At 40.4% G+C, this 20,928-nt stretch overlaps 1 protein-coding gene across 1 annotated transcript in view; it reads right to left on the reverse strand.

Moving 5' to 3' along the window:
- SETD2 (SET domain containing 2) overlaps positions 1–20,928 on the reverse strand; it is a 62,091-nt gene that overhangs the window by 22,799 nt on the left and 18,364 nt on the right. Inside the window, exons 5-12 of the mRNA XM_006104138.3 lie at positions 18,709–18,837; positions 15,419–15,542; positions 14,571–14,648; positions 12,437–12,534; positions 10,769–10,895; positions 9,189–9,323; positions 8,339–8,458; positions 6,291–6,953 (exon numbers count right to left, since the gene is read on the reverse strand). Of these exons, the coding sequence (XP_006104200.1) occupies positions 6,291–6,953; positions 8,339–8,458; positions 9,189–9,323; positions 10,769–10,895; positions 12,437–12,534; positions 14,571–14,648; positions 15,419–15,542; positions 18,709–18,837 (1,474 nt within the window). The remainder of the gene's footprint in view (positions 1–6,290; positions 6,954–8,338; positions 8,459–9,188; positions 9,324–10,768; positions 10,896–12,436; positions 12,535–14,570; positions 14,649–15,418; positions 15,543–18,708; positions 18,838–20,928) is intronic.

Consider the following 20,928-nt stretch of genomic DNA (forward strand, 5'->3'; position numbering starts at 1 on the left):
CTAAGAAACTGAAAAGCAGTAAAAAATGTGAAGGTTATAAAAGACAAAGAAAGACGGAGGGACTATTCCCAATGAAAGGATATTAAAGCCATACAATTCAATGTAACTATTGATCTCAGGTTAGATTCTGGAACAGAAACAAATTTTCTTTTTTTCTTTTTTGCTATCGAGAACATTATATGCACAACTAGCAGAATGTGAAGGAGGTCTGTGGATTAAAGAACAGTACTGTGTCACTGTAATTTGCTGGTTTTGATACGTTTACTGAAATCATGTAGAAGAATGCCCTTGTTTTATGAAATACACACTGAAACATCTAGGGGCAGTAGGTGTCCATCTGTAAAACTTACCTCTTTAGAAGATAAACTTTTAAAAAATATATATATTTTATTGATTTTTTACATAGAGGGAGAGGGATAGAGAGTTAGAAACATCAATCAGCTGCCTCCTGCACACTCCCTACTGGGGATGTGCCTGCAACCAAGGTACATGCCCTTGACCGGAATCAAACCTGGGACCCTTCAGTCCGCAGGCTGACGCTCTATCCACTGAGCCAAACCAGTTAGGGCAGAAGATAAACTTTTTAAGAAAAAACGATATGACAAATTTGGTAAAATGTTAAATTGGGGAATCTGGGTGAAGGATTTAAAAAATTTTAAGCTAAAAAAAAAAAAAAAAAAAAGTCCTAACTGGTTGGGCTCAGTGGATAGCGCGTTGGCCTGCAGACTGAAGGGTCCCAGGTTTGATTCCGGTCAAGGGCACATGCCCAGGTTGTGGGCTCGATCCCCAGTAGGGGGTGTGCAGGAGGCAGCCAATCAATGAGCCTCTCTCATCATTGATGTTTCTCTCTCTCTCTCTCTCCCCCTTTCCTTTCCTCTCTGAAATCAATAAAAACATATTTAAAAAATAAAATAAAATGTACAGAAGATCAAATTCTTAAAAAAAAATGTTCTTTAAGCTGAGTTTTTTTCCTGCACTTGTCACTAAAATGTGTATTATATGCAGAATACAAATACAAGGGTTTGCCTACAGTTTTCCTGTATGTCGAAAATTACAAGAACATGCCCTGCCCGGTTTGGCTCAGTGGATAGAACGTCGGCCTGCGGACTAAAGGGTCCCGGGTTCGATTCCGGTCAAGGGCATGTACCTTGGTTGCGGGCACATCCCCAGTGGGGGGTGTGCAGGAGGCGGCTGGTCGATGTTTCTCTCTCATCAATGTTTCTAACTCTCTATCTCTCTCCCTTCCTCTCTGTAAAAAATCAATAAAAAATATATTAAATAAAATTACAAGAACATTTCAGAAGGAAAATTTATATTTTTCAATTATGATTACATATAAAACTAAATCACACCAACTTATTTATATTCAAAAATTCTCATTTCTAACTAACATGATCATTGGCCTGAGGGAAAACCAATATTCCTTAAAGGTCTCTTCCAGACCAGTAATCCTTCCCTATATAATAAAAGGCTAATATGCAAATAGACTGAACAGTGGAACAACTAGAACCGAACAACCAGTTGCTATGACGTGCACTGACCACCAGGGGGTGGAACATGGCAGGTGTTGGCCGCGGTGGGATGGTGGAGCAGGTGAGCGGGGGCACCAGACCAAGGTGGGGTGCCAGTTGCTGTCATCGGGGCGAGCCTCTGGTGGTTACTGAAAATTCTTTGCTCCCACGCACCGTGGTCCCGCCCAGCACTCGAACTTGCTGCCAGCGCCGGAGCCACCGCTCGCACCCGCTGCTGGTGCCCGGGGCCGTCAGCGCGTGGAATGGCGGTGGGAGCGGGGCTGCCGGCAGACAGGGGACTGGGGGCCGTGGTGGGAGGGGTTGGGTGTGGGTGCGGAGGATGGGCCGAGACCCGCCCCTGTGCCTACCGCAGCCTCATGGCCCACAGGTTCCTTTCAAGGTGCACAAATTCGTGCACTGGGCTCCTAGTAATGTATACAGTCTCCCACTTCTCAGACAGTCTTATATCCAAATAAAGTAACTTTTCCTAAATAGTGTCAAGACTATTTTTTAACTTCATGGTTATAAAAACATGATCATTATGTCTTTAGGGAAATAGAATTAAGAGCTCACCCCAAATAATAAATTGTCAAAATGACTTCATTCAGTATCAGAATGTTTAGAGCAACCACATTCTGTACTTTATTGTTTAGATCAAGTGTTGGCAAACTTATTCTGTAAAGAAGACAGTAGATATTTTAGGCTTTGCTGGTCACCTAGTCAATGAAGCAACTACTCAGCTCTACCACTGCATGAAAAAGCAGCCACAGACAAACAAACATGGCTGTTAAAAACAAACAAACACACAAAAACCAAAAAATATTTATTTACAAAAACGGGCAGTGGAGCAGATTTGGCCAACCTGCGATTTAGATGGAAGTATTTATCCAATAATAACAAAGGGACTACTAATAAGTTTAAGGCCAATTTACCTTTTACCAAGGAACCAGTATCTAATATAGTGTTCTTGGGGTCAATTATACATTTTAAAGATAAAGATATGTAATACTGATCTTTATGAACATAAAATAACCTCTACTAAGGATTTAAAAATTTATTACAAAAATTCAGGGCACAAAATTTCATTTTGAAATGTTGCATTGCAGATTTCACAAAGAATATTAGTTACAGATCAAAATTCCAAGCAGTAACTCAAAACTTTCAGTTGGATAACTCCATGTTATTTCTACAGAGAGTTTAATGCTTAAATTCCTAGGAAAATAATGTGTTTGTTGAATTAAAGATAATATCTGGAGATAAAGATGAAAGGTAAGAATAAGAATGGCCATTAAGAAGAGTCCAACTTATCATGTTACAAAATGTTGACCCTAAATCATCTAATCCAGGTGTAACTATAACTACCCAGAATTCATCTTAAGGAGAGGCACATCCTATAACCTACAGGTCTAAAGACAGGCTCTGGAATCAATAGCCATCACAATCTCTTGGGTGTTTAATTGCAACTGAAGCTGCCAAATTCACAGGAACCTTACCTCTTTGTCTTACGATCCAAATGAATGAAGATTTTCCAGTCAAGGTTATAATTAATCACCACTTACAACCAGCTGTTTTGCCCTGTGAAGTCTAGGGTATGTTTTCAGCATGAGGGGTGATGTACAACTCCTTCTGCGAACAGAAATACACGTACATGTCCCTGCTGAAAACGTAACCCAGTGAGTTTGCGTGTGAACGTGAAGGCGTGCTCATGTGCAGCCGTGTGCTAGAGGATGTTTCTCATTCAGGTTTACTTTACGAGTCAAAACGTGTAAGCCTTGAGGAGCCAAGGCAGGCAGAGGTCCTGTGTACAGAGGCACAGAAAAAGCAGCTCACTTAATCCTTTCTCGCCAGGAGTCGGGATTTTCCCAGAACGACATCCATTGTCGGCAATGGACGCACCAAATAACGCCGGCGCCATGAGTTAACCACCTCTGTCCTCTTTTCACCTATTATATTTTTCATGCATCATCCAACTTCCCAACCTTCGTCCTGTTTCTTCACAGAATGCACGCTAGGTTCTTGTTTTTCTTCAGCACGAAGTTGAAAATGGAGTTGAGAAAAGGAGACACATGGTCAGCTGGTGATGTTAACAAGCTCCTTGCTGCCCTGAGAAGCTAGATGGAAATGGTTCAAGTTACAAGAGGGATCATCATCAGATCTGGGAGGACAAAGAGTAATTCATGAAGCTTCATTCCCTTCCCTCCCGCCCTCTCATTTGTTGATGATCCCTAGAGTCTGCCTTCACAGCAAAACCAAGATTAAGGAATCTGAAGCCACTGCTTTGCGGTCTTCACTCCATCCATGTGCAGGAAGGCCAAGTGGGACTCACTCCAGCAAAGTGCAGGTGGCCCAGGTCAGGGAAGCCAGGAGTGGCTAACATAACCACAGTCTAAGCCAATGCTTTTCAGTATGATCTTGGAATTAACCTCAGCAACTACCACGGTGCTGGGCAACAGGTGCTTAGTAAAGACGGGTTGAATGAGACCTTTTCTTTTCTGCCAAGGTCTACTTTCTACTTGAACACACAGGTGGAAGTCAGACAGAAGTAGTTAACTCTTTCAATGCCGGGAGAGCACGGATATACTGTACAGCCATCACATCAAGTCAATGTATTTCTCTAAAATGTTCAATCACAGGTTCCTGATTTCAGAGTTCTTGCTAGATGCTAGCTAAAGAATATTTTTAAAGGCAACCATAATCCGTGTTGAAGTTAGAACCATTGCAAATGTTAATAGAATAGATGAATTAAGAACCCTAGCACCAACGTGTAATAAGACATCACAGTCAGTCAAGCAAACACATGTCTCAGCAATGCAATCCCAGATGGGTAATGATTCCAGAGCAAACTCAACTTTGAAGAAAGAGCATTTAGTTAATGGCTTCCTTAATGCTAAGAATTGGGATAAACCCAAAGTAGAAAGAGTAAGAAGGATATATTTTAAGTACGAATAAAATTTTAAACCTCAAGTCAAGAGGACCATCAAGCTACACAGCACTGTGCAACTCCTTTGATCTTTCAGACAGGAGTGGGGAGGATTACAAGCAGGGGCAGAAGTAATTTTGTAGGACTCAAAATGTATGTCTAGAACGTGACTTTAAAATACATTATCTCTAACTGGGTTAAGGAAATCCCAGAGAATAATTCATACCATTACAATTACAATAAAAAAACTACCATATAGAGAAATAAAAATACTCACTTTCTCCAGATTTTAAGAGACAGGGTTTTAAGGAATTATGATACTCATGTCTTTTTCTTTTTTTTAGTTATATCAATCAGAGACTTCTCAGGCAAAAGTGAACTGCTGGGTCTACAACTCCATTCTCTCTCTATAAAACTCTGTGTATAAGGCCTTTGCTATGTTCACCAGTGTACTTGTCTCCATTTCCAGCTCCCTATGAGCCAGCCATAGCACAGGCTCTCCTAGCAGTCTCTAAACACAAACCACTTCTTTCAGGGAAGAATAAAATAAAAGCAGGCCTTGAATAAAGGTCCACCCAAGCGACTGTCCCAGCATCTCTTTCAATTAATTGCAATTCCAATTTCTGTAGTTCACATGTTGTGTCATAAGCAGATTTATTATGAATCCTTCTCTTTAGATTTATAAAAAGGTCAGATTTCATAAGGCTGAGTTTACACTGAACTGTAAGTGATGGAAGAGTAGCATCAGTAAGAGCTCAAAGGGGTAAATGAGCTGAAACCACACCGTACTCAAAGGAGGGTCTTGACACAACAAAATGCAAAAGCCAAAAAGAAGCACAGTGCACGAACACTGAACTCCTCATTTTGCTCAGTGTAAGGCCAGTTCCATTATGGCTCAAATCACAGGATCTACTAGGTGAGCTTTGTCGTCATAACTGGGGACAGGGAGGGCTCAGGTATCCATCTCGCTGCAAATGAAAAAGTACTGCTGGTTTACCTGGATGCTTCACCTCTGGTAGAAGAAAGGAGGAACAGAAAAATAGGAGCTAGAAGTGTAAACTGTTCCCACAGGACCCTTAAGACCTGGATCCGAGATTAGATGCCTTGGGTCCACCTCTCTCCTAGGCTCATCCTGTTCCATCTGTTTGTCCAAGAGCCAGGCGGGTTTTCTGCAAAGCAAACCCTGCACACCTTGTTCCCTCCTTTAACAGGAGATGGTGTCTAAGCGCAAGGCGTCCACACCTCTATTTTCCCGCTAGATAGCGTATTTTTTCTAAAGAAATAGGCATTTAAAGACAGGTCTATTTCAGACATAACACTGGACCTGAATACCAACTAGCGCTGCTCCATATAAAGTTGTTTTACTGGAACAGAAACTTATGCCAAGTCATTTTTTATGAAAAGGTGCTATACTACCTTGGTTTTCTAATTAATTTTTCATTTAAATTAATTTTCAGTTAGTCCAATAAATTAATTTCCAATTAATTTAAACAGTCTTTGTTTTCTGCCATAGAATTTTACAGAGAATTTTCAATGTAGAACCAACCACACATTTGTTACTCAAAGGGTTTTTTGTTTTTGTTTTCACCGTGAAGAGCACTTGAATTACTAAATTCCCTGTTGTGATACACTTTCCCAAATGAGAAAAAGGGGATATTTGTATGTTAGTTTAGCTGGTATATCTCTTGCCAAGGTTTAAAATATGTTTGAGACATTTATAATAATTAGCTGATAGTCAGATGGTATTCCATTTCTCAAAAATACATGTACAGCTAGGAAAGTAGGTAATTCTACTTAAAGTCTGTGCAACTCTACACTTGAGTAACTCAGGTTAAAATGAACAAAGCTGTTCTTCTTACCTTTAGGTCTTTCCAACTATCCAGGAGCTTGGTGGCCAGATCGCTGATATCGACGGTTTTGTCCGGCTGCTCCTGGCTCCGCTCACTCTCCACATCAGACACGCCCTCCTCCTCATCTTGGGACGGCGTTTCCTCAGCAACGGGCTCCTCCAGCTTCGCGCTGCTGTTCTCCTTTGTCTCTACTTCGACATCAGCCTCCGGCTCAGGGGTGGGCAGCTTACTGGCCTCCCCAGCAATTTCACTATCAGCTTTAGACTCAGGCAGCTGTTGTGTGAGCAGCTGCTGGGACTGTAACTCCTCCTCTTCTTCTACAGGGATGGTCTCCAACTGGTCAAGGTCCTCTTTGCCGTCTTTGCCTTCCAGCTCGCTAGTGGCATCAGAGATGGCACTGTCCATGCTGTTCTCGCTTATAATTTTAAGTCTGCGAAACATGAGCTTCTTGGGGGTGTCTGTGTCAGCTTCAGTGCTCAGCTTGGTGGAAGGATCAGGTGTGTTGAGCGGCGTGTGAGCCCGTGACGTGTTCTCACTAGAATATCCATCTCCTTCACTCAACTGAGGAACAGCAGTCTTGGTCTGAGACCAACGTTGAATAATTGGAAGTACTTTGCTTTCTTCCAACATATTTTTAGTAGGAATAGGTAAGTGTTCCAAAGTCTTTATAATCTGATTAAACACAATAAAAAAATCACATCACTTTGTACACCTGACTTTTCAAACCTCTGGATGGGGGCCAGGTCATTTCTGCGGAGCAGTGGGGTGTTTTGTTTGTTCTTTGTTTTTTACTGTCTTATTGAATTAAGACCTCAGTCTCTGTAGTCGCAAAAAGATTCAAATGTCATAATATTTATCTACCAAAGGGAAGGAAAACTTTCAATAAGACTCAACAGCAAAAATAACAAGTACAGCCGGTGACTGCTCACATCATCAAATAGGAGTGATTCATATTAATATTCTCCACCTGGTTAGATTTTTAAAAATATTTTAACTGCCAGACATCACCTTGGGTATCTTTTTCTAAAAAGTTTCCCAAGTGACTGTGATACAGTATGGGAACTATGCAACCACATACAGTTAAATGATGTCTCTCAGAGACACAAAAAACGCAGATGCTTACCTCTTTAGCCTTTGATACACCCAGGAAAGAGACTCTCTTCATTCAGAAATAACCACCCTCCTGCCCTAAATACAAGAGTTTCTTCCCAAGTTCAGCCTGCACTGCAGTTCTACCAAAACCCCAAGGTTTCCCCCACTTCTACTTACTGCCAAATCTCCTAGAAGAATGAAGGCAAGACAATCACTCATTTGCCCACTTTTAATTATGATTAAAAGGAACTACATTTGAACCACGTTAGATATATTATTTATTTCACGGGAAGGTGTAAATCACAACCCCACTAACAATGCTACCAACGAACATTTACCTAGATCTTTTAAAACACTCATTTATTCCTCAAAATGTTCTTACTCGTCATCCAAAATTCGGCTCCTCACTAATTTTTTAGAGCCCCAGAAGTGAGTTCATGTGGTTCCTATCTTTTAAAACTATGGTTTTAAGCAACCTGGCTGGTGTGGTTCAGGGGACAGAGCATCAGCCTGCAGACTGAAGGGTCCGGGTTCGATTCGGTCAAGGGCACATGCCAGGGTTGTGGGCTTGATCCCCAGTAGGGGGGGTACAGGAGGCAGCTGATCAATGATTGTCTCTCATCATTAACCTTTCCATCTCTTTCCCCCTTCCCTTCCTCTCTGAAATCAATAAAAATTTTAAAAAAACAACACATAAAGAACCATGGTTTTAGCAACAGACAGGATCTTCCACTTAACTATGGGATTGTATCTTGCTCTCCCAGTTCCCAACTATGTAATACTGCCCTTAAACTCGACACTAGAGAAGTACATGTAAGGTTATAGTTGGGATGGCCTTGGGATGATAAAATACTTCACACCAGCAGTAAATGTAATGTCAAACTCACTGTCTCTGATAGCATCGCATCCCGCTCAGCTAGGCAACAAGTGGCTTTAAGGATCAAGAGCACTGACTGTGAACTGACCTCCTCCTGAAGCTTCCGGTTGCTTTCCCGGCCGTCCCCCAGCTCCGCCATCCAGATCCACAGCAAAGACAGCCCATGGCGCTCCAGAAAGGACTTCAGGCGAGACTGGGAGTGAGTGTTCTTTCATGGCGGCAGGGAAGCAGGGTGCGGGGTGTTGGGGGGGGTGGAGGGTGTGGAGAACACCAGACAGAATGTTAAAGAGGGCCCACAGAGAAAACTAGAGTTTGTTTATATTCCAAAAAACCTAGAAACTACTTTACCTCAACTAGAACTATGTAACTGAAAAATGCTTTAAAGTAAGAGATTATAATCTTTTTTGATACCCAAAATATATCCAGTCAACCTTTACTTTATTAAAGTAGAAAATTATATCAACATTAATAAGTCATTTACAATGAAATCCAATTCTAAAGGAGTAAGAAAAAACTTACATTCATTTTTATTGAAAAAGCTAAAACTATAAAGATAAACTGGAGTAAATGAGATCCTGTGGTTAAGATGGCTTTGTTATGCTAATAACCACAGGGAGAGCGTCGAGCCCTCTGTCCACCACCACAGCAAAGGAACACATCAAGTATCATGAATTGTTGCACAAAAAAACTCACCATGTTCTCTGATTAAAGAGAGAAAGCAAGTAGGATCTGCTAATAGACTAAATTATGCTGAAATCGCAAGCCATTTTTAAGAATACATGCTTTCAAAGTCATGCAGAACTCACATATCCATTTTTAAAATAACAAATTCTCATCAGAATTATTCCTTCTTCATTCATTTATTCTGAACTATAGTTTAAATGTCCCACATCAAATTCAGAAATAAAAAATAAATTAATAAATATCAAAGTGTTCACCTGGATGAGCTTGAGACAGGTAAGTTTCTGTTCCAAAGTTTCAATTCGAACCATTAGCCGGGATAAGCTGAGCACCTGGTTTTTATCAGAGAGACCCTCCCCGTTCTCCATCAGCGCTTCTAGCTCTCCATCCACCTACCACAGCAAAGGAAACATCTGGTTATGAAGCAGCATCGACCCATGCACCAAGAGGGCACCCTTTGGATTCCCAGTCAGGGCACATGCCTGGGTTGCGGGCTCCATCCTCTGTAGGGGCATGCAGAAGGCAGCCGATCAATGTTGATGTTTCTCCCTGTACGTTATTTAAGGGCTTACTGTGAGAATTAAGCGAGTTTATATGTCAAGTGCTTAGAGTAGTGCTTGGCATACAGCTGCACTATGTGTGTTCTCTAAAACGAGAGCTGAAGCACACACAATACTTTGAAGAGTTTTTTTCCCATATTGGGTGGTAGGAACATGGGTGTTTATTATAAACTTTCCCCCTTTTTTGCATTTTAAAAATGGCATTTTTCAAAGCTTTCTGCTATCTATGTCTTCTTATAGAATTTAGTTTCTTCGTAATTAATTCTTTTCAATTAATTTGGGCTTAATGACATAATCTTGAACCATTATACTTCTATCTACTCCATGTTCGTTGCTGTCTCATCTAAACCGTAAGATTGACGTCATTTATGATTCTTAACAGTAGCCTATATAATAAAGAGCTAATATGCTAATTAGACCGAACAGCCGAACGACCGTCTGGATGACCTTCAGACGAAGCCGGGGCTGTCAGGGCCGAGCCCCTTGCACGAATTTTGTGCATCAGGCCTCTAGTTGGTTCATAACAAGCCCAGGAATGGGCTAACTGCAAACGATCACAGAGGGATATGCTAACTACCCCCCCAGCCCCCAGGCCTTCCTCCCAGCCCCCCACTAGGATTCACAGGTGGTTATGAGGCTCACACACGGCTCTGAAAAAGGAATCCTCAGGGAAGGGAGGGGAATTTACAAAACAACAACAATAACAGGAAGACTCTGTCCCAGTGAAGAGCCCCTGTAAGTAACAAGAAACCTCCTGCCTTCAGTAGTGACTCAGGTGAGCCCGGGTAGAAAAAGGCTATCAACTACTGTTCTAATGTATTAAATGAAAAGACCACTTGAGACTATTTCTCACTCTTACGTTGCCTGTTACCTCTCAAAACTCACTTCACATTCCAAAGAGGGTTTTCAGAGATTTTCAGAACACTTGCAAATTTTAGGTCCAAACCAAACAGACCAATATGAAAGATTAGGGATACAGACCAGCCTCACGTGAGCTAACAGAAACAGTTTAATTTTACTTAGGATTAGTTTCATTGGCTATAAAAAATCATTAGCACATGTGTTTTCAAGATGACTTCATTATTTCTCAAACGTATCCAATTCTAATTCCTGTGACCCTGAAATAAAACAGCCACCATTCGTTCTTCTTTTCCATGATTATCTCACCTGATCCTGAATTTCTCTGGTTGTAGTTCTGACTTTTCAAACTTCAATCAGAAAAGCTACCTCCCTTAAAATGTCTATGGTGAAATCTGAAAAAAAGACACAACACTTACTGAATCTTTCTTACGGGATCGTTCCTTCTTCATTTTCCCTCCTGCTGCTCGAATGCTGACTCTGTTCTCTCCTCCCAGGTAACCCCGGCAATTAGCTGACCCACAGAAACATTTCTGCGCTTCTTTTCTGTTCAAGGAGCACAGGAGAAATGTCAGTGTGTGAAAGTAAACCATATAAAAATGTTGACAATATAATAATTACAAGAGAGAAGTCAATCTAGACTACAGAAAAAAAAATTTATTTTGAGACTCCAAAAAACCTGATACTATCTAATGCAAATGCCTGAAAATTTCTCTTAAAAATATTCATTCTTTTTCTAATCTTTCTTTATTAGCTAGACAAAACTAGCCAAGAGGTTAATTAGTAATTTCTTCATTTTATAAAAGTACTTACTAATATATGAAAATAAGAGCTCATATACATATTTGGACTAAGAACAAAATTGCTTAAATAGGTTAATATCTATTACTTATATGTAAATATTTGGCACATAGGACAACTAAATGTATTATTATAAAAAGATGTATAGAGGACAGTAAAAAACAAGACCACTGCCCAGATACATTAGTCCATGAAGTGTTGTGAAATGGTGATACCGTTCATTATACTTCATTTATTAGCTGAAATAACCTCTATAAAGAACTTCTTCTCATCAAATATTTGGTTAAACCTGAAGTAGAATTCACTAGGAATGGCAGAATAAATACTTTCTTTCTTTCTTTTTTAATTCTTAAAATTCATTTTCAAAGTCATGAATTGGTTCTCATCAATTATGATGAATGCAATTTTATTTTCAAAATACTATTAATATTCAAGGATTCTACATAATGTGTTTCACACTGCTGCAGTTGTTACCCTATTGATGCTTAAGTGTTACTAGGAACTCTCCCACTTCTGGTAAGTGAGAGCCTATTTGAGCTAGCTCCTGAGCCCCTTTGACATGACCCTCCTAATCTAATATGTTAATTAGACCGGATGTCCTTCAGGACCAAACCAGGGCTGCAAGGGAAGCCCGGGTCCCAAGTGCCAGAGGGAAGCCGGTGCCAGCAGCCAGGGAAGGAAGGCCTACACTTGCATGAATTTCGTGCACCGGGCCTCTAGTGTTTTATAACTGGCTTTCTGGTATGACAAGATAATCCAGGATCACCTTGTTCAATGCGTTTTAAGCTTGAAATCAGCTTGCTCCAAGGACCCGTGTTCCTTTTTAGTGGGATTTTGTAAAACCACAATGTAGATGCTTAGGGCATTGACTGCTACTTCATTACTTATTGATTTTGGTAAACAAAACTAGATAACAATTTTTTTCAAAGTACAATATAGCATAGATGAAACAAGATTAAGCGTGAGTTGAATGACGAATAGAGATTTATTGTACTATTCTCTTTACACACACACACTGCTGACATTTCTATAATTAAAAAATTTTAAATTACATTAGAAACATACTTATATATGAAGTTCAGAGGAAAATTATGCTGTTCATGCACAATACCCCTTAATGGCCAAAAGTGCCTTACAATAGGAAAAACACAAAATTGAAAGTCCACTATAGATAAGAGCTGGTGATATATGTAACTCCTCAGTAGCTCACATCACAGTTTTCTCTCTCTGTATCTGAACAGTCTACTTTCCCACAGAAGCAGCAACACAGAAAGAACAATACTCACCCATATCTCTGGAACTGGTAGTCAAATGTTAACTCTGAGCCTGAAGGAACCAGTTTGGTGGTAAAAAACCCAACCCTGAGCTGTCCATTCACAGTCCACTGAGATGTTGTTTGTAAAAGGAAAGAAATTAGTAACTAATTAATCTATGTTTTTTTTAAAGATTACCATTGTCAACCTTAATTATGCATGTTCATCTTTAGAAGATAAAGGCTTTTCCAAATAGGTAAATAGGGAACTTTTTTTCTTTAAATAAACTAACATATTAAATTGCAACTCTTATTTCATGAACTATCAGATTGAATATCATCTATAATTTGTATCTAATAAAGTAACTGTTACTTTAACTAGTTTTGATGCGCTGATTTCCACATAGTAAAGATACATTATGTTAAAAGTAATTATGTTCAGCCGAGACCGGTTTGGCTCAGTGGATAGAGCGTCGGCCTGCGGACTGAAGGATCCCGGGTTCGATTCCGGTCAAGGGCATGTACCTGGGTTGCGGGCACATCCCCCATGGGAGATGTGCAGGAGGCAGCTGATCGGTGTTTCTCTCTCATTGATGTTTCTGGCTCTCTATCTCTCTCCCTTACTCTCTGTGAAAAATCAATAAAATATATTTAAAAAAAAAAAGTAATTATGTTCAAAGATAAAATGGGGTATGGAACCAGGGGGAAATGATGCCAAAAGTTGACCTTCATGAAGCAGTGGTCACACTGCTGCGTGTAGTGAGAGGGAAGGTGTATAAAACTCAAGAATTAAAACGGGGTTAGTACACAGGAGGAGTTAGGCCTTGTAGTTCCAGATCATTTGCGATGGAAGTCGACTGTAGAGCGCCTTTCCAGACCATCTGAACATGTTACCAATGGAAAAAACATCTTAAAAAGACGAAGGGACACCACGCAGTTGGAGTCTCACCGCCAGACATATGGCCACCAGCTGCAGGCGAATCTGAGCCAGAACTGTAGGCTGAGTCATTTCAGACCAATGTCTCCCATTCATGATATGGCTCAGCTCTCAGAAAGAGTCCTATTTAAGGTCGAGTGGCACACAGATCAAAGGCAAAAAATACCAGGATCCAAAACCACTATTTCGATATGAGAGGGGACCACTGGATCTATTTTTCCTAGGGAGTGGATCCATAGTTTTCTTAACCTAAAAAAGAACCAAAGTTCTAATCTATTTATATATTTTAAATCTAAGCTCAAAACACAAATGAGACAGATTCAAAGTGACAAATCCACCGATGAATGGATTTATCAAGTGCCAACTCTGAGCCAGGCACAGCGCGTGAAGAAAAGCAAGACCCGAAGCCTGGCCTGCTGAGGAGCAGTGTGCCCACACGCACCCGCACAGAATCCCTCTCACCTGTGGCCGATTTGCCCTTTATTGCGTCATTACAACAGTCAAATTTGGAACCTGGATAGGAGCTGATAAAAATCTGAATGGGCCCAGTCGGCGTGGCTCAGTGTCGACCCATAAACCAAGAGGCCACTGGTTTGATTCCCAGTCAGGGCACATGCCAGGGTTGCAGGCTTAATCCCCAGTAGGAGGGCGGGGGGGGGGGGTGTGTGCAGGAGGCAGCCGACTGATGTTTCTCTCTCATTGATGTTTTTCTCTATCCCTCTCCCTCCCTCTCTAAAAATCAATAAAAACATTTTTAAAAATTTGAATAGTGCACACACACTCTGGACCCCATTAAAAACAAAATTTAGTTTTGTATTTTTGGCAACTTTGAAATAATATCTAAAATTTATAGGTAAAAAGAGGTGAGAATTAAATGCAACAGGAGTTTTCTGGACCGAATACTAAACCCAAAAAATGACAGATGGTAAAATTTGAATAAGGTCTTTAGACTAGGTAACAGTTAACAGTATATCCTGGGTTGAGTAATTGTATTACGGTTATGTACAATGTATATTTGGAGAAGCTTAAGTGAAGGATGGTATGAGAACTCTGTACTATCTCAGCACTATTTATTATTTCATAACCTAAATTTACTCCAAAATAAAAACTTTTAACAATAGAATAGGAAAAAATGATTTAAAAATATTAGTCTTGGGTGCTTTTGATATACAATCTGAAAAGGTCAGAATAGAATCTTAATACCCCAAACTCTAAATCCACCCCAACTTACTTTTTGAGTCTCACAGTTTGGCTCACAGCTATGATTCATAAAACGAGAGCAATTTCCTTTCTGAGTGGCATCTATTATCTAGGGAGAGGGAAAAGGAAGAGTTAAAAATGAGACCTAAACATATACTTGCATTATGCAAAGGAAAGGCATCAGGCAAATTTAAAATCCCATTCCCAACCCCTTTCCTTTAGAAAACACTCTTATACTACTTTATACTTCAGAGTGGTGACCCTGTCCTCTGGAAGATCTGCCGACTATAAACATTTTATCCACAGATAAAATTATCTCCTTTATCTATCATTCTCTCATCTACTTTGAGCTATTTCTTATATCCCACTGTATTCCAACCTCACTTCTTGTGGTCACTGTATTCTCAAGTGCACGCCATGCCACAGTGCAGCAGCTCTCAAACTGGCGTATCTGAGCCGCCCTGGACCACTTGCTACTGGGCCATCTCCAGAGTTAGATTCAGCAGATCCTGGAGCCCATCGCTAGGATTTGCATCTCCAGACTGAATGTAGAGGCAAATATGAGAATCTAGGTAAATTCTATTAAGCCAGGTATTAAGGAGATTTGTAAAAAAAGAGTCAATATAATGGGCTTATTACTTTGAAAAGGTCTAATAAATATTTCTCAGCTTTAATTTTCAATATAATAAATATTGACAAATATAACCCACATAAACAAAAACTCTTTGGGGGGGGGGGGTCACTGATAATTGTGAAGAGCTGTAACGTGGCCCGGCCAGTGTGGTTCAGTGGTGGAGCGGTGACCTATTATATCAATAACCCTTTCGAATTCAGCAAGTTCCAGATCTGTTTCAGAGCACACACATCCGTGCCGCTCACCTCATCATTCTTCAGGGCCATGAAGTAGTAGTGGATGTTTTTGTTCCGTGCGTACTCCTTCACCCGGGCCTTAAACTCTTTATGGTCAAGGACCTCTCCACAGTACTCCAGGACAAAGGTGTTCCTGGAACAAAGGAAGAATAGCAGTTCCTGCCGAGGGACACTTTCTTACATGGAAAATACATACGTCCGAGCAAAATTAGTGAATTTAAAGAAATATTCCAAAGCGGATAAAACTGGTATTGCACAAGACGTAAGTAAAAATATGTGTGAAGTACCTAGCATCTACTCCAGGTTAATTTCCTCCTTCCGAATACTTTTAAGAGTGTTGATTCTAAGAAGCTTTGATAATTTATACATAGTGCCAAGATGCACATCCTTATTCTAACTAGATATTAAAACAAACTTGCAACTCTGGTTTTCATTATCATGAAAAGAATGCTTCACAGACACACCTCTGAAGAAATCAGGAAGCCCTGAAAGATTAGAGGCTTTATGTTCCAGGAAAACAGAAGGCAACGTAAACAAACATAGCAGCCCTTCTACTGCCTTCACCATCGAAGGTCTCAAACAATGTTAAAGGTCAAATACGCTGTTTCTGCCCTGGCCGGTCTGGCACAGAGGTTAGAGTGTCAGCCTGTGGAACGAAGGTCTCGGGCTCAATTCCTGGTTAAGGGCATGTACCTCGGTTGCAGGTTCGGATCCCCATCCCCGATCAGGGTGCATGCGGAAGGCAAGCAATCGATGTGTCTCTCTCAGTTGATGTTTCTCTCTGTCTCCCCCAAACCAACTACCTCCCTTCCACTCTCTCTAAATATCAATGAAAAAAATATACTCGGGTGAGGGTTTTTTTAAAATGCTGTTTCTCTGGCTACGTTCTCTTTAAGTTTTCTCGAGCATTTATCAATAATAATTATTAATTTCTCCCTTTGGCTTCTTTCAGGTACTTTCTACCCTTGATTGTTCTTTCCTTGGTTATTTACTTATTTTATTCTCTATTGAAATATTAAATTCTCATTCTTCCCCCCTTCCCTTTATTCTATAAAAGCTCATTCCCACCAGTGACTTCATGTATTACTACCTCCATGTAGTCAAATGCTTCTCTATGCTTTGGTCCCAAGACACCCTGAACTGACTGACCTGGAAGTCTTATCTTACCCCTTCAAAAGGAATATGCCCTCACTCTAACCGGAGACTTTATCTTATGTTTTTTTGTTAATCCTCACCCAAGGATAGAGTTTTCCATTGATTTTTAGGGAGAGTGGAAGAGAGGGAAAGACAGAGAAACCAGCTAGGGCTAACCAGAGATTTTTAAAATGTAAAAATGTGCCGAAACCGGTTTCGCTCGGTGGATAGAGCGTCGGCCTGCGGACTGAAAGGTCCCAGGTTCGATTCCGGTCAAGGGCATGTACCTTGGTTGCGGGCACGTCCCCAGTAGGGGGTGTGCAGGAGGCGGCTGATCGATGTTTCTAACTCTCTGTCCCTCTCCCTTCCTCTCTGTAAAAAAATTAATAAAATACGTATTTTTTAAAATTGTATGAATTAGGAAGGTGTGGGAAACATGGAAATATTAAATCCCAGCATATTTTACCAAAGCAGGGTTCTCTGTAAGTAGCTAAGGAAAGGTAAAGAGCTGCAGAAAATTTTGACCTGCTATGTGAACCAATAAAACATCCTCCTCCCTCCCCCAACCCCTTCCCTAAAACACTAAGAGTCTATGTTGCATCTAACAAGAATTTACTTTAAGTTTGAAGCTGTGTGTTTTAGTGAAACTCTAAGAGGCAGTGTTCAGACATATTACCCACTACTATTCCTACAACAGAGGTTTAAGTCTAAACTGGAATTCCTTAAAAAAATTTAAAAAAAGACTCAAAGAGAACAGCCTGGCTGGCTTGGGTCCTGAAAATCTGTATCTAGACCAGAGTTAGTTACTTTAGAAATGCACTGGACTAAACTGGGAAGTTCTATGTCATTAACTATGTTCAAAGGAAGCTTAGCCTATTATCTGTTTATAATATTATAAAGTATCCAACAAGGTCGATATAGAATACAACATGATGATTCTGTAGAGAAGGAAATATATGAGGTTCTGACTGTCCCCTCTTCATATAATGAAATGTGTTCTTTTTCCTGGTTGTTTCCCAACAGACCAGACTGATACAAACATCATTTCCTACTTTCACAAGAAAAACAGAATGATTTGGCTTTTAGAAGATAGATGAAATTTCTCAGGAAATGAAATTACCTGGTAGTGGTGGTCGTGGTGAGGGTTAGGTTGTTACCTGTGGGGATTCCTGTGACTACACATAATAAACAGACTAAAAACCCTCGCCCCACTCCAATCCCATCTAAGGGTGGCCATGTGAGTAGAGGGTTCTGAAGGAATCGTTGTGCCCGAGTCCCTAGAATCCAGCAAATGTTTTTCTTCCTTTATTCCTTTTGTGTATTTAAATCATAAACACATATCCCCAGCTAGTGCTGCCCAGTGGTTGAGCATCAACCTAGGAACCAGGAGGTCATGGTTGGATTCCTGGTCAGGGCTGCAGGCTTCATCCCCAGTGTGGGGCGTGCAGGAGGCAGCCAATCAATGATTCCCTCTCATCACTGATGTTTCTACCTCTCTCTCCCTCTCCCTTCCTCTCTGAAATCAATAAAAATATATTTTTAAAAATGAAATAAACACATTTAACCTGTATTACTTAACTTTATAAGGAAAAGGCATAAGAATATTTTAATATGTGATATGTGACAAAGTTATGTTTAAAGGAAATAGTGAATATGGTAGAAAAGAAAGTGAATCTTCCACTGCATTACATATAAGAAGTTTACGTGCGTTAGGCGGAAGCAACATACAAATGCTTACTGAGTGTCTGTCAAGTATGCTTTAATTCTCTGCCTCAATGTCCTCAGATAGTGTCTTCTACGCTGATCCAAAATCAGTTTCATATAAACTAATATATTCTGTTCTTACTCCTTTTTACCTTTACAAAATTTCACAAGAATTTTGGGGATCTATAGCCAATACTTCAGCAATTGTTTGGAATTAAAAGAAACATAACTATTAGACAAAAAAGGACCTGCTTAGTCCAAATGTCAAAAATGTCCTTTTATATCCATATAGACAGGAGAGGCGGTTCCCCTCCCCCACAAAAGTGGATTTTTTTACATAGTAGCTACTAAGTGGCCATTCTGCACAATAATCATTATTAAACGTCAGTGTAATAGACAAAGTATCTAATCAACTTTAACAACACAAAAATGAGGTGAAAGGTGATGAAACCACCACTTACGAAGGAAGGTCTTTGGCAGCTCTCAAGCCCCAGCCTTTCTTCTCTGTGAGTATGACTTCCACATCTGCATGCTGTTTTCTCTGAAATCGTCTATTGGAACAGTGATCCCCATTTGGACACCGAGAAGAACTGTGGGAAATGAAGAACATTACATGTTTGCTCGAGTGCACAGAACATCCCTCGCTTTCTGGCACCGACAGCCTGTGTGTGGTAGACCCCAGGTGAGCCGTCCTCGGGAACCCTTCCACCATGAAGGGGTCCTTGAACTGGAGGATGCCCGCAACAGTCCTGTCGCCTCGCCATCACCCCCTCTGGGTGTCTAGGACACATGTCCAGGCGTCCTCCTGACAACTCTGCAGGGCTCATTTATGTTCTATCCGGCACCTTCTCTTATATTCCACTCCAATCATCATTAATTTGATCTTCTGAATGTAGCTAACTGATCTACATTTAAGAGAAACTAAAGCCACCATTAAACATCCGTGTTCAGAGTAAACACAATATAAAGTGGCAAGCCTACTCCCCATGTATATTAGATAAAAATAATAAAATCAAACATTCACTGAATTCTCAGTAGTCCCAAACTGGCAGAAACAAAGGTTTAAATGCTGAGTAAGGCTAAAATAGGAATTACCAATCACTTCCAATACATTATATTTTGTCAAACTAATAGTAAATATGTCCATAGATGTTCAAAGGAGGAAGATTCACATTCGAGTGAGGTGGTGAAGGAAAGCTTTCAGAGGGAGCAGGATTGAAGCAGAGCCTCTAACGACCCCACGACACGGACAGTAAGGAAAACAAGAGACCGCAGCAGTGCCGTCTGTGTGCAGAAACAGGAAGAAGGCCCACTAGAGCAGAGGTCCTCAAACTTTTTAAACGGGGGGCCAGTTCACTGTCCCTCAGACATTCCACACATGCACACTGCGGGCCCGGGACGAGTCGGCTGCTAAGCAGGACAGGCAGCGGCGGGCCGGATAAATGTTTTTGGCGGGCCGCATGTGGCCCGCGGGCCGCAGTTTGAGGACCCCTACACTAGAGGAAGCAGAGCTAACACTGCTAAGGGTAACTGCTCAGACCAGCGGGCTGCTGGAAGATGGAGAGGAAGGTGCTGCTTTACTATGAGGGGCTCTGAATACTAGGCTCAATCTGAACACAACCCCAAGGACGACCGAAGGTTTGAGCATGGGAATAACATGAAGAAATTCTGTGCTTCATTCCTATGGAGCAAGGCTGCAAGAAAAGCCAGAAGACTGCAGAGACCAGGGCAACAGTGCCAAGTCAGGGGAACAGGGTTCATTCTATGTCTCTTCTTCGTACATGTATATGTCATCCTACTTTTAGTTTAGGTCAAGGAATACTAAAAATGCTTTCTCTCCTTTTTGTTTACAGTATCTATGTTTTATTTTTATAACGTAACATGAGCAAAACCAAAAACTTAGCCTTGAAAAAAAACATTCATTAACACTAAAAATAAGGTAACCATACCATAAATCACCTTTAAGAGTCTTTTCATGTTAAAAAAAAATTTATCAGACATTTTTTAATGTATAGATATTCGCTATTTATAAAAAAATATATAGAAGCAAATGCCTACCAATAGGGGATCAATACTTAGGGGTTAACTATGAATAGAATATGTAAGGCAGCTAAGGGAAAGATTGAGGTAGGTCCTTTATGCATGGCTCTGAATAGGTCTTCAAAGCATTTTTATTAAGTGTGTGTATGGCGGGGGCGAAGGGGAAGAGAACAAAGATTTTAAAAGTAGATACAGTAAGATTTAATTTCTGTACATAAAGAGTAAATATTTACTTATGTTGACATAGACATAAAACTTACCTGGAAAGACTACAGAGACTGCGGTTTGGGAGAGAAATACATTTTATTTTATGAATTTTTTTTAAATAATAAGGTTTTATCTCATTTTACAGTAAAAGCTAATGAATAACAACACTTACCTCTCAAGACAAACATTATAAGAAATAAAAGGAGACTGGATAAAAATTAATTATTACATGATTAGCATTTTAGGGCTACTTTACAGAGCATTTACAATGTGTATTATAATCTAGTACAAAATATAAGGGAAAGAGCTTTATTGCTTATAAACACTCAACAAAAGATAGAAGGAAAAAGGTGAAAGTTTGCTCTTCGCTAATAATTCTTAGTATTTCGAGACACTTCATAGAGCTGAACGAAGCAAAGCCTTCTCAGGCCCTT

The sequence above is a fragment of the Myotis lucifugus genome, unplaced genomic scaffold, assembly GCF_000147115.1.
Source record: "Myotis lucifugus unplaced genomic scaffold, Myoluc2.0 scaffold_547, whole genome shotgun sequence".
Lineage (NCBI taxonomy): Eukaryota > Metazoa > Chordata > Mammalia > Chiroptera > Vespertilionidae > Myotis > Myotis lucifugus.